General features: G+C 36.7%; 1 protein-coding gene and 1 long non-coding RNA gene across 3 annotated transcripts in view; one reads left to right on the forward strand and one right to left on the reverse strand.

Moving 5' to 3' along the window:
* The window catches only part of LOC148185672 (uncharacterized), a 39,760-nt gene extending 37,347 nt beyond the window's left edge, over positions 1-2,413 (forward strand). The window contains exon 4 of the long non-coding RNA XR_015775740.1: positions 1,880-2,413. This is a non-coding gene — a long non-coding RNA (uncharacterized LOC148185672). The remainder of the gene's footprint in view (positions 1-1,879) is intronic.
* The window catches only part of LOC121962145 (cysteine and histidine-rich domain-containing protein 1), a 43,456-nt gene extending 31,238 nt beyond the window's left edge, over positions 1-12,218 (reverse strand). Inside the window, exons 1-13 of one of the 2 annotated variants that reach the window (XM_042512340.2) lie at positions 12,126-12,218; positions 10,782-11,008; positions 10,476-10,583; positions 10,124-10,299; positions 9,184-9,233; positions 9,042-9,098; positions 6,903-7,057; positions 6,511-6,614; positions 5,529-5,581; positions 4,019-4,089; positions 3,414-3,516; positions 2,442-2,561; positions 1,161-1,223 (exon numbers count right to left, since the gene is read on the reverse strand). In XM_042512340.2, coding sequence (XP_042368274.1) covers positions 1,161-1,223; positions 2,442-2,561; positions 3,414-3,516; positions 4,019-4,089; positions 5,529-5,581; positions 6,511-6,614; positions 6,903-7,057; positions 9,042-9,098; positions 9,184-9,233; positions 10,124-10,187 — 840 coding nt within the window. In that variant the 5' untranslated portion in view covers positions 10,188-10,299; positions 10,476-10,583; positions 10,782-11,008; positions 12,126-12,218. Of the gene's footprint in view, positions 1-1,160; positions 1,224-2,441; positions 2,562-3,413; positions 3,517-4,018; positions 4,090-5,528; positions 5,582-6,510; positions 6,615-6,902; positions 7,058-9,041; positions 9,099-9,183; positions 9,234-10,123; positions 10,372-10,475; positions 10,584-10,781; positions 11,009-12,125 lie in introns of those variants that run through there. The other variant, XM_042512341.2, reaches the window with a different exon arrangement.
* Positions 12,219-13,470: the final 1,252 nt, after the last annotated feature.

The following is a 13,470-nucleotide window of genomic DNA, read 5'->3' on the forward strand; positions in this document are numbered from 1 at the left end:
GAAACTTGCAAAAAGAGCCCAAAACAGCAGAAATTAGCATGTCGAAAAAACGACCAAAAATCCAAGGCTATAGTAAGGCAAAATGTCAACATTGGACACGTCCCAAAAACTGTTGAAAACAGCTGCAAACTGCTTACAATAACCCGCCAAGACACGCCATAGCAAAGAAACTTGCAAAAAGAGCCCAAAACAGCAGAAATTAGCATGTCGAAAAAACGACCAAAAATCCAAGGCTATAGTAAGGCAAAATGTCAAAACTGGACACGTCCCAAAAACTGTTGAAAACAGCTGCAAACCGCTTAGAATAACCTACCAAGACACACCATAGCAAAGAAACTTGCAAAAAGAGCCCAAAACAGCAGGATTTTGCATGTCGAAAAAACGACCAAAAATCCAAGACTATAGTAAGGCTAAAATGTCAAAATTGGACACGTCCCAAAAACTGTCCAAAACAGCTGGAATCCGCATAGAATAACTGTCTGCAAGTCAAAAATGTCAAAATTTGACACCTTCCAAAAAGTGTTGAAAACAGTTGGAAACCGTTTAGAATGACCTGCCCAGACACACTATAGCAAAGAAAGTTGCGAAAAGAGCCCAAAACAGCAGAATTTAGCATGTCGACTTTCATGTTGTCTGACATATGATGAAAAAGTCACAGTATAGTATATTGTCCAAATGGCACAAAAAAGTCATAGTCTACAGTGTTTCCCATTAATAAGCGGCAGAGATCAGTCACATTAAAAGTCAAGCTAAACTTGATTCTTCTGGCCCTAAAACTGTCTGAAAAAAATCGTCATAGTACGATAAAAATGTAATCTAATATTATCTCTAAAAAGGTAGAAATATGAAAAAGTCATGGTTTATTATGTGGTCCAAAATGGCATTAAATGTCATAGTGTCATAAAGTCATACGTCATCGAAAATATGATAAAGGAGTCACACTAGAGCATGTAGTCCAAAACAGAGCAGAAAAAGTCATAGTAGAGTTTTTCGTCTGACATAATAAAAATGTCACAGCATTGTTTGTCATCCAAAATGGGATGAAAAAGTCAAAATGCACGCAAAACATGCAAAAATATTCATTATACAGTATCTATAAATTGATAAGCAACACGACAGCTCATATCACCCCACTGGCAGATATATAAGGAAGTACTCACGCCCCAGAGGTGGAATTCTCTCTTGAAAATCTTGTCATTCTCAAACTGGATTTGACATGAGAGCTAAAAAGAGAAAGACAATAAGAAAGAACAATTATGTTAATTTGTTGTTATTTGTAAATAACGGTGTGCATTGTCAACACATTCTTGCTCCCAAGTTGTCAAATACCAACACTTGGTCAGTGGCCCTATGAGTCAAACTATGATGCTCCAGTTACTTGGAGGGACCGTGATTATTCGACTAGGCACTTGGTACCAGAATTACTGGTGGGTTAAAGTGGTTCTGATCTTCAACGTCTCACACTTTCTCTCTAGCCTGAATGTAGGAGGTATTTTTTGGACCATAGGAGATCCCCATAAATGTGGACATCTGTGTCTGTCAATTGTTCTCAAATCTGTCTGTTTTCTTTTTTTTTTTTTTTTTTTTTGCCTTTGGACTAGTAGAAATTTAAAATTCTGTTGAAGCGTCAGGGAAATTGGTTGTTAGCAACATCCCTAATAGGTACTCCACTAGTGTCAATTTTGGACACACATGGGCAGCAAAATATACAGTTACTGATACATGAATACAGTGTCTTCTCAAGAAATTTCAACCAGCTTAGGTTTACTTTGTTTTTTGGTTTAGGCAACACATTTACTTAGTTACATTTGGAAAAATTGATAAGAATGTTTATTAACAACAGATCGTACTGTAATGTATGTGACATACTATGTTACAGACTTTTGGTTTCACATGGTCTCCTGGATTTGGTCCTGACTCATCCACCGCCCCTCCGACCGACCTTCATACTCTTAGACTACATCAGCTACTCGAATCATTTCGTAATGCTGCGTCCTGGTGTATCTCATATGCACGGCAAAGGGTGCTTCAGTGCATCTTTATCTGACGCGACTGACCAAACGCTGGCATTTGTTGGGAGTGAGAACATCCTGGCATTGTTGATCATTAAAGCAGACAGCATGGCATAATTGTTTACTGTATACATGCCAGTGGTATGGTTGGACTAACTATGCAAGCGTATATGTGTGAATGCTTGTACTGTATATCTGCTACATGTATGTTTGTCTATAAATACATGGAGTTAAATAAAAAGTACAATATTTATTGCTGGAATGTAAAGGAGTAGAAGTGTGTAGTGAAGTGTAGCAGAAAATGAAATTGCTCAAGTAAGTGCCTAAAAGTTGTTCTTAAGTACAGGACTTGAGTAAATGTACTCATTACAGTACTGGTACAGAATAAAATGTTCCCAATGCATCTGACTGTGTGTGTAAAACACTCACCACTGTGCGGTTGGCTTCTATGCAGGAAAATTCGGGGTTTGCATTCTTGGCGTAAATTGTTACGACGACATTATTTCCCGTTTGGTGCCAGTCGTGTCGACAAGCCACTTTCTTCTTGTCCTGTTGGCACAAACAACACAAAGGTCTGTCACAAATTTGGGGTGTTTTGAATCAGTCTGTTTTCCTGCTCTGACTCTGTGATCTCATTTGTAAAGCAGCAAATCACAATCAACAGCAGAGTGACTTGAATCTCCCCGATGCTTACTGTTGTTGCAGTGTTGCACATAATAATGCCTGTATGTTGCTTTATATGATGTTATTGTTGTTTAGTCACATGCAAAACCAACCTATAAAAAAAATCACATCACAAAGTACAGCCTCCAAAATTACCACCTCCGTGAACTGTTTGCACTAAATACCGAACATTATGACACTTATGAAGGTAGGGTGCTGTTGCATTAATCTGCATTAGTTTTAGCTTGGTTCTATTTAAAGATCAAAAACAGTAAGACTCCAATTGCATGTGTTTTGCTGCTTTTCCAACCAAAAATCACAAAAATAACACACCAGGAACAAGCAAGCTGTGAGCATGTGATAAAATGACTTAGTAGTGCCCTCCACAAAGATTTAAGTTTCACCTTGATGTACAAAATTTGGTATGTAGATGTATCATGCTCAGACTTAAGAAATACGTGTTTTGGAGCCATGACCTAAACCCAAATTTACTGAATTTACTGTGCAATTGGCTGTGCAATTTTTGGCCATTAACAGAGGTCATATTTTAATAAAATCCTCCTTCAGATATAATCCAATCAACTTTAAAATCTGTCAGTGCCATCTAAAGAGATAAAAAGTTTTTATTGAAAAATGCATTGTGTCAGCATGAAACTGAAATGACAATGAAACTTTGAGCTTGGCCCTTTTGTTCTACCTTTCATTTATGCAGTATGCCCCCCAAGGTGGTGTATGTACCTGCTTCCGGACCCAGCGGTGCTTCCCTGAGGTGCAGCCCTTCTGGTCCAGGAAAGCGTTGAAATCTATAGTCTTTATGCAGCAGCAGTTCCAGTACTTATACCTGAAACAAAAACACAATCACAGCTTAGAAACAGTTTGTAACGGCTGCATCGTTCAGAAAACGGAAAGCTTTAACTTTACTGATATTGATATAATGATATAAATCATACTAACAGCAGTTTTACACAAGAAAATAAAGCCATATGGGTGTCAGTGTTTCACTCAAGAGCTCCAAAGCAGAGATGCTCATTTATTTTGATGCAATTCAAAGAGCAGTTTAATTTACCTCTAAAGTCGGTTTTAATGTCGCGGATTTGTGTCTAATTACTGATCTTTAATGAATTGTCTGATATTTAGCTTTTATGTTTCCCGCTTTGCTTACATGGCCTTGGGTTATGTTTTGTTTACATTTCCTCTTTGTAGCAGTGTTTTAATGACGCTTTGAATAGAGATTTATCCAAATAAAGATTGTAATTTTGCTCCAGTGGATTGCGTGTAATGCCTTCTTGTGATATCCAGAGTAGAGAAGTGGAAACGTGCAGCAATGTGTCTTTGTGTCTCACCCCTCATGGAAGACGGGTGCTCCCGGGTGGTGGATGCAGACCTCCATGTCTGTCTCTGGTCCTTGATAGATCTGAACACACAAACACAAAGCGAATGATCACAGCGTGAAGATCAGATGATCAATAATGTGGAGCAGATTACAGTCTCTCCTCACAGCTCAGCTCATCAGTCACACCATAAGGTCACCAGTCAAGTGTGTGTTGTTGTCTGAATTCAGCAGTTCTCAATCTTGGGATCGGGAGATTAAGCAGGGTCATTTGTTTTGCTGACAGGGTCACGAGATAGGTGCTCTAAATCAGGGAAACATTTTCTGCCTAAATCAAAACATTTTTGATGATTTTACTTTAAAGATTCCCTGAAGAAGAGGATTAAGTTTTTGAGTGTTAAAAAGATAAATATACCCAATGATTTATTTTTCACCCAAAACTTCAACTGTTACTGTATACATTTTCAACTGGTACTTACTGATACAGTATATTATATATAGGATCAGATCTGAAAGTTTTTAGGGGCTAGAATATAGATTTTAAAAATCTTTCAAAAACTTAATCTACATAATTTGGACAGCCTTTAAAACAGCATAAAAAAGGCAGTGAGTTCAATAATCTCTGATCGCTCACTGTGGAATAAGTATTCAGATCTTTAAAAAATTCTGCTGACTTTATCAGCATCAACGTATCATTTAAATGTCTCTAATGTAGTCAAATCAAAAGTCCTCTGCTACTGTCATCTCTCTGTTCCAGGGGACAAATGCATGTCTTTTAAGCCTGAGGGGGACATGTCCTGCATCCCCAATGAAACCTGCACCTATGCATATTTTAAGTAGGCAGCATTTTAATGTTACAGCTGGATGAAGCAGAGTGAGATTCAACGACTTTATGTACTGTTTAATCTTAAAAATGCATCATATTTTGTAACATGGTTATATGTTTTGTATGTAAAATTTCTAATCTGCTAAGTAACTAATATAAAAAAAGCTGTCAATCAAATGTATTGGAGCAAATATTACAGTAAATCCTTCTGAAACTTAGTGGAGTAAAATCAATCAATGATATTTTATTTTTTTCTGTCACATGGAAATAATACTTGGTACAATTCCAGTATAAAAAAAACACCATCGAGTGTAAATAAAAAAGTGACTAAAGTACAGCTATCTAAAATTTAATTTAAGTGCAGTGCTTGAATAAATGCACTTAATTATGCTACACCACTGAAGTATTTTGGGACATGAAAATAGGCCAGTACAGGCTGAAAAAGTTACAAAGTATAATAGAGTCAAATGTGTTGTTATCTGTCTTGTCCACTAGATGGAGCTGTTTATAAACTTTACAAAACTGAAGTCCAGGAATGATGAAACAAGCACACAAAAGGCACAGAAACAGAACTGAGGCCACAGAAAATTCCAATAAACAAACAAACAAACACACCAACACACACACACACACACACACACACACACACACACACACAAACACACACAAATGAACCCATAATGAAAGAGGCACTCACTGTTTTACATCCTGCGTTCTTGCACTGGGTCCCCAGCATTGTCATCTGACTCTCTGAGAGAAGAGAGACACCAGAGAGGAGTGAGATAAGGACACCAGGACTCTGTCTGTCACTGCAAATAATCTCAGGAAGTCAGTTTTGTCTGAATACAAGGATTTTTTTCTTTTCTTTTTTTAAATAAGTTAATTATAATAAGAAATGAGAATCTGCTACCAGTTTAAACAGAAATGTCTTAATGAGACAGTGATTTTTGCAAAGCACTCGTACAAAAATATATACTGTTGTCATGAATTATGCATCAAACACACCGGACACAAATTTAAGAAATGCCTTCCAGTTAAAAGTTCAAAAACTTAAAAGTGCAGTATAAATATTCCAAACTGTTTCAAAAACACGAACTTGCTTTAAGTATTTTATGATTTCAACTTTCAATTTCTTGATTTTAGTGCAGAAACCTGCTTAAATTTGTCATGTACACTCAAAAACAAAAACATCACACTAATACAAACACACATTAAGCCCTGAACCCACGCATTAGCAAACATGAAACAAAAGTATAGGCACAAATTATTTTTCTATAAATAAGAAAAGTAGACTAATGCACAAAACAAAGTGTAATTTTGATTGTAATGGTCATTTAAGATTATTTTTTATTTAAAAGTTAAAAAATCTCAGATAGGATTATATTCTTGGTTGTAGTGCCGCAACCTGCTTGATTTCTGTGTTTCAAGACAGTTTGTGAAAATTCTTGACACAATTTTTTTTTTTTTTTAATAAAATAGTTGAAATATTCTGGCTGTAATTTAAGATTTTCTCACTCTTTTGAGGTTATAGTGTTTTTAATTTGATATTTTGCTATATTAGAGTCAGATGCGTGTTCAGGAACAGCAATAAAAAGAAGGAAAGACGGTTATTTTAAATCTAAAAGCTTCTGTATTAAAGACACACACAGACGCACACACACACACACACACGCACTGACCTGTCTTCTCTCTCTCGGCTCTCTTGCTGATGTCCAGTTTCTCCAGCACCTGAGCCAGCGATGCAGACACTTTGTGGGGAAGCTTGGTTTTTGGCTCCTCTGAACTGTGCATAAGAAACACATATTTTCATGTGAGCACAAAAACGGATGTCAAGATATGAACAAAAAAACCTCACACACACACACGCGCACACACACAGAGGCCTGCAGGACGGATGCATGGCATTATCCTCTAAATTATTTACTCCAGGAATATTGCAGGTGACTTCATTATGACCTCTTTGAATGAACACAGCTGCATGCATGTGGGAAACAGGAGTGCGTACACAAACACATTCCAGTTATCTTATGCAAAGTAGAAACAGAGGAATCTTGCTATTACAAACACACACCTGGGTCTCTCCTTCTGCAGCATCTCAGCAGATTTGGGTCCCTGGTAGATTATCTCCTGGCCGTTGGTGTGTTTAATCTCGCCCTTATCTGATGACACCTCCGGCCGCAGAGGCTCCTGGGGCTTCTCGTTGCTGTGGTGCCCGCGGGTGCAGCCCTGCATTCAAAAGCAGGAACTTCACATATTATTTCTCTTCTCATTGGGGCTTAATTTTAGTAACTGTGTCCTATATAATCCTTCACAAAGGAAAATGACTGCAGCTACAGCTTACTGTACCATTTGTAGCCTCACTATGTATCTGTTAATAGGGGAATCATAATGGTCTAAAAATAGTTAATAAAAACATTAAAACTGTTTTTGGCTTTTTGCAGTTGTTTCTATGGCGGCCAACAAGAGCAAATGCATTACTGCTGCCGAAAACATTCCCGTTGGTAGAAAACATGCTGCAGCTTCAGAAACGTTGCCAATTGAAAAACACATGAGAAAATCCCCCTGAAGATACAACGGAAACGCAGTGCTGCAGAACACCAAAACAAATACATCAACAACAGACATGCTGCAAATACAGAAACAATGCAACATATAAAAGAAAAAAAACACACAAAAAAAACAAATACACTGCATATCCAGTCAACACAACATATTTAGGGTTAGCAGCAACTGGAACAGCTTGATTTATGACCCAAGAGAAACACCAGATGAGAGCATGTTTGTTTTTTCTGCTGGAAGTAAAGTTGAGTAAAGAGTCAACATAAAAAACATAAAAAAGTACTTTTTTATTATTTTTTTTTATTTGGCCTTAGTGTTTTACAATATTACCTAATGCTAGCTTTGTAAATTTGATGTTCTTCTACAATGAAGTAACAGACTGAGGCTGAATTTTAAAAACAAAGGTAACCTTTTTATGTTGCCTATTTGCAGTGTGTTTGTTAATAATGTATGTCTTTTGGCTTTCGGCAGGACTTTTTTTGTGGTATTTGTTCAGGATTTTCATACGTGTTTTTGAATTGGCATCGTTTCGGAAGCTGCAGCATGTTTCTCCTAATGGTAAATAGGATTGTCTGTTATATCGTGGATCTGTAAACCACAGTATGAAAATTAATGGTAATACCGTTTGCGTTGTTTATCTACAGTATTGACAGAAAAATGCAATCGGACGGAGAATCTCACTTGTGCATTTCCTTTCTTCTCGGCTGCCTCTTAGACTTGTACACATACTGCCATAAAAAATGGAATCCAGTTACCAATTCCAATTACTTTAAAACATTTGTTCAAGCAAAAAAAATCTTCTGTTTTTATTCTTTTGAGAGTTACTGTGACCAATAATAATGATACTAATTGTGTAATACACCATACTGTGATACTGTGACACCTTGATATCTTCTGATAAGGTTATTGTGCCGTGAAAATCTTGTATCGTTGTAACCCTAATGGACATTTTTTGGATCGATGTAGCACGTTTGTCATCCACCGTATATTTCTCTTTTGTCCATACTGGGCATTAAAAGATCCCCTCCAAAAGTGCTTCTTATAAAAGCAATGAAGAACCAACTACACAGTTCTTGTTTTAACTTATGATAGAAATTGGAATTTATTTTTGCACAAAACTATTGATGCACTATTGAGTAAGCGTCACTTTAATGCTGCAGCTGGTAAATGTGGAGCTCATTTTAATTACTTTATATTCTGTTGGGCAGCCTCTGTTGAAAATCAATAATGAAATAATTTTAAATGCATTTTTAATTTATAGTATAATTTTTAATATAAAATAATGATTATTATTAAATGCAAAATCATCCTTTGATTATTAATCTCAATCTACAGGTCTCAAATAAATGTAATGGAAAAAGTACAATATTTACTCTGAATTATAAGTTCATCAATCAATTAAAAGTAGTAGAAAATGGAAGTAATCAAATAGAGTACCTCAAACTTGTACTTTAGTACTTACTTGGTTAATTCTCAATGCTTTTTACAATAACTGATTTTGAGTACTTTTACCTTGTTACATAATTTTCTTTTACATTTCACTGAGATGGACTTTATACAGCATCCTTACAGAAGTTCCAACCAACAATATTTACAGGATGTTGTGTTTTCTGCAGATGCTAATAAGTGTTCGACCCTGAGCTGTTTTTACCTTAATGGAGAGAAACTCTGAGAAGTCCGTCGTCCTTTTCTTACAGCAGGACCAACCCTGAAGGAGGAGAACAAACAAACACATTAATTTTTCCCCCAGCTTAATAAAAGTGTTTATATGTTTACTTATTCATCAGTTTTACCTTCAGAGCATCATGGAAGATGGGGACACCTGGATGGAAGAGGCAGGAATCTTTTGGAGGAAAAAGAAAGTGTCAGTCTGTATATAGAGACACACACACACACACACACACACACACACACACACACACACACAGAGTCAGCCGGGTCTACCAGCTGTTCACGGGGGTTACTAGAGTTGAGAGGGAGCGTCCCATAAAAGGAAGTCGGCTGCTGGCTCATGCTCTCAGAGACACGTTGCCTGTTATACTGTGCATGCTCTCACTCTCTCTCACACTCACACTCATACACAGTTTATATGACATTAACTTCTTTGACGTCACACAAAGCGACACTTTGTTTTATCCTGCTTCTGTAAGTAAATATAGCCCATAAATCAGGTTTCCTGTACAACTGTTGTGTTCATCAAAACACTCAAACTGATCTGAGCTTACTTGCACCATATATATGTTGCGTGTTTGTGACAAATTTGTCAAAATTGAACCCAAAGTTTACATTAATTTGTATATTAAGACCAATAAATCTAGATACAGGAACATACTTTCAAAATAAAAGCAGACACACACCCTATCTCAAACTAAATTAGCTTGTGGTGGTTTGGAAAAGTTGTTGTTTGTAGAATCAAAATAAAAATGTCACTTTTTCAGACAAAAATTAAAAAGTCCTCCTAGTCCTCCTTTCAGCTTGCATGTTGTTTTTTTTTACTCTGACAGGGTTTGAATGTGCAAATTTAGCCCAGAAATTACAAAAATGAGTAATCAAACAAAAACCAAAGCAAATCTGTACACCACAAGCACCTTACATGCTTCGGTTCAGGCTTAACACAGACTGACATCTGCTGAGGCTTCACGTTCTCGATGACTGAAATATTAAACCAACCAACAACCCCAGACAGGATTGAGTATTTGGAATTAAAAGTACAAAAACAAACTGGCATCTTACCCTCTTTGTTCTTGTCAGTGTCATACTTCAGTCCACAGCCTTTGTTGTAGCACAGCAGAGCCATGTTGACCTGATAGTTTTTGGTATTTCTTCTTTACTCTACGGTCTGAGATATTTTCCTCCAACCTGGCGGTCTCTCCAGTTTTAATGCTGCAGTCAGACCTCCAGAAGTTTCTCTGCCCAGAAAGAAGAGAGAGATCTAGAAGGACCGTCTTGTGGAGAGACCAGAAGGAAAGAGAGGGGTCTCTCTTTCTCTCTGGCTGAATGAAAGATAAAAATAGCAGCTCCCGCCTCTCTTCCCTCTCTCAATTTACAGCTGTCAAAACTTATCTGAATGTGGGGGTTGGCATACCTCCTGGTGAGTGTCATCTGTCACAAGCAGGCCTGCTGCGGCCGCTGCAGCCACCACCATCAGACTGACATCTTCTGGATTTCTGTCACTTACTGGATCCACTGCAATCTGGACACATCATAGGCCTATTTACTCAGAAGCAAACTGCAATATCACACCCGTTAAGCATTTGAATTCCAGCATTTCAGTGCCAAGTTTGTGGTGAAATGTAATGAATATTTTAGTAGAAAGCCTCATTATGACCCAGTAAGAAAAGCTAGAATATTTTGCAATGATTAGATACATAGATGGAAAAAAATACTATACCTAAATGTGGCTGTTGAACATCTCATGCTTAAACAAAGGGCATTAATGTGCTGCCGTAACAGCCTCCACTCTTCTTGGAAAGCTTTGCACGAGATTTAGAAACCCGGCTGCAGGGATTTTCTCCCATTCAGCTTCCAGTTCCCATTAAGGTGTTGGACAGGGCTGTGGTCAGTACAAACCAGTCAAGTTCTTCCACAACAAACTGGGAGGACCGTTTCTTTATGGACCTAATTCAAGACAGAGAGACATTTTTATTAGGTGTGGCCCCACAATACAATAGTATGAGTCACAATATAATATATTAAATGTGTTGCAATATGCTGAGTATTGACATAGAAAAATATAATTTTATTTAAAAGTTTTCAGACATTGCAGCATGCTGTATCTCATCCACTGAAAAAGGAACTGATCGCATTTTTCTTGTAGACTACCAAAAGTTTAACCCTTGTAAATCTGAGTAAACTGGCACTTTCTTTCAAAAATATATGGGCAATATAAGGCAATGAACTTATGAAGAAATTATCCAAAAGTAAGCACAAAAAGTGTAAACATTGAAGGAGAAATTACCTAAAGGTTGAAAGAAAACAAAGGTTGAAAAAAGTTATATTAACAATAATAAATTCAGTCAGATAATTTGATGATTTTCTTTATAAATATAATTTTGGTGATTTTTTCCCCCTTAACTTTAAACAGATAATTTCCCATATCTACTAATTTCAAGCAACTTGTGAAACACTTCTTTCCAGGTTGCTCCTCTCCCATGTTTTCAAAAGAAAACAAACTAATTTGCTCAGATTTCAAACGTTTAAATACTTACTGAATGCAGCAATAAATCAAAACAATGCTACTTTACTGTTTATTTCTCAGCTAACATGTCTTCAGACACAAATTTCAATGCATGTACTTGTGCTATGGTGAAAGGAGAACTAAGAGGAAGCAGGGATGAGGTTTCAGGTGTTTAATCCAAATGTGTTCCCTCATTAAAAAGTGTTTACCTTATCTTAATGCACTGCGCCCCTCCTAAAGTTTCAGGGATTGATACTATGGGTTTGGTTTAGGTCAAGAAAACTATATTTTGTTTAGTTTTTGGTTCATATAAAGTAGAACATTAATATTTTGTGGTTTCAAGCAACTGTAAAGTTTGTAAACTCTTAGCTTTAGCTAGTTTAGCTAGAGCCGACACGTATCAACAAGGAAACAGGCTTTACCAAAACACCATATTTCACTGAAAAAACTAAGCTCAAACAGTGAAGATAGGCGGTGCTGGACAAATGTAACCGAAATATCATTCCTGCGTTGCACATTTGTCGCCCAAAATGTTTGTAAACACATATTTCAGCCTACCTCACTGTGACGCGGAATCGTTTGCTTCCTGCGAGCCGCCATATTGTTTTTCGTGGGGAAAAAAAAAACATTTTAAATATCGGAGGTTGCATGACGTCATGGGAGCGTCCATTGGTCCGCTGTGGCGCAAAGGGTTCTGGGAGTTGTAGGCTTTTTCTACGCCATGAGCAAACGCAAATAACACAGCCCTTTTCACTGTTTTCTCCAGTCATGTAGCAAAAATAAATAAATATAAAATAATATAAAGAAATTAAAAAAAAAAAAAAACTGGAGAAGAAGGAAGAAGGCAATTGACAAGTTTTAGAGAAGTTCCAAAAAGTGACTTGAAAATGACCAAAGGCAAACAAACAAACAAACAAAAAACACAAACAAGGAAATGATCTAAAAAAAAGTACTTCAAATAATAATGGCTCTGTAAAGATTAGATAAGATAAAATATGACAACATAAAATAATATAAGGAGAATAAAGATAGGAGTATTCTATAACTATTATTTACAAATATGTAATTAATGTAATTATTTATGTAATATCATAAAAAATATGGTAATATGATAATATAGTTTTCTGGATTTTTTCCCATATATATATATATTTTTTTTAATTCTAAATCTACTAAATCTTGCAAATTTTCTGGATATTTCTTGCCAAACTGCTCATTGCCCGCCCCCATATTTTTTAAATAAGATATCAAACCAATTTGCTTATGGTTCAAAGGTTTAAATAAATTCTGTATCTGATAAGGACAAGCACAAGAAAAGTGATGTCCGTTGTTTCAATAAGTTAATAAAAATACCACCTTTCCAGCATTTAAATACTTCTTTAGGTAACACCTTCGAATAGTTATATTCCCTGTAACGGAGGGAAAAGTTCAAACTGAAACACAAATATCACTCATCACCCATGTGTAGTTACCGTTTACCTGTTTTTGTATACACCTGTTTATACACGCACCTGTATATCCCTGTTTGTTGTGACATGTTGACCCTAAACTCTTATTACTACCTGGTTTAATTTTGTTAAAACAACGTCTGCGGCGCTCCCATGGCGAGGGATTAAAAAAAGCAGGTTCCCTCCTTCTGACTCCCATGAGCTCTGAATAATGAAACTGTTTGTGTACATTTGTTTCACAATCACATCAAGAGGCTCTCGCAGACACCAGCAGTGATGTATTTGGTCGTATTTCAGTGTTTTTGATTAAATGGTTTTCAGTAGGAGATGCATCACTCAAAACATACTGAGCCTGACAAACAGCAGTGTTTTGTCTTTACTGAATAATTTATTGTCGAACCACCTGCAGCCGCTGCATTTGTCTCTCAGTGCCTGGCGGGATGATGGATATTTGG

This window comes from Plectropomus leopardus, chromosome 23 (assembly GCF_026936395.1).
Source record: "Plectropomus leopardus strain MGB_pleo_1.0 chromosome 23, ASM2693639v1, whole genome shotgun sequence".
In the NCBI taxonomy this organism is placed as follows: domain Eukaryota; kingdom Metazoa; phylum Chordata; class Actinopteri; order Perciformes; family Serranidae; genus Plectropomus; species Plectropomus leopardus.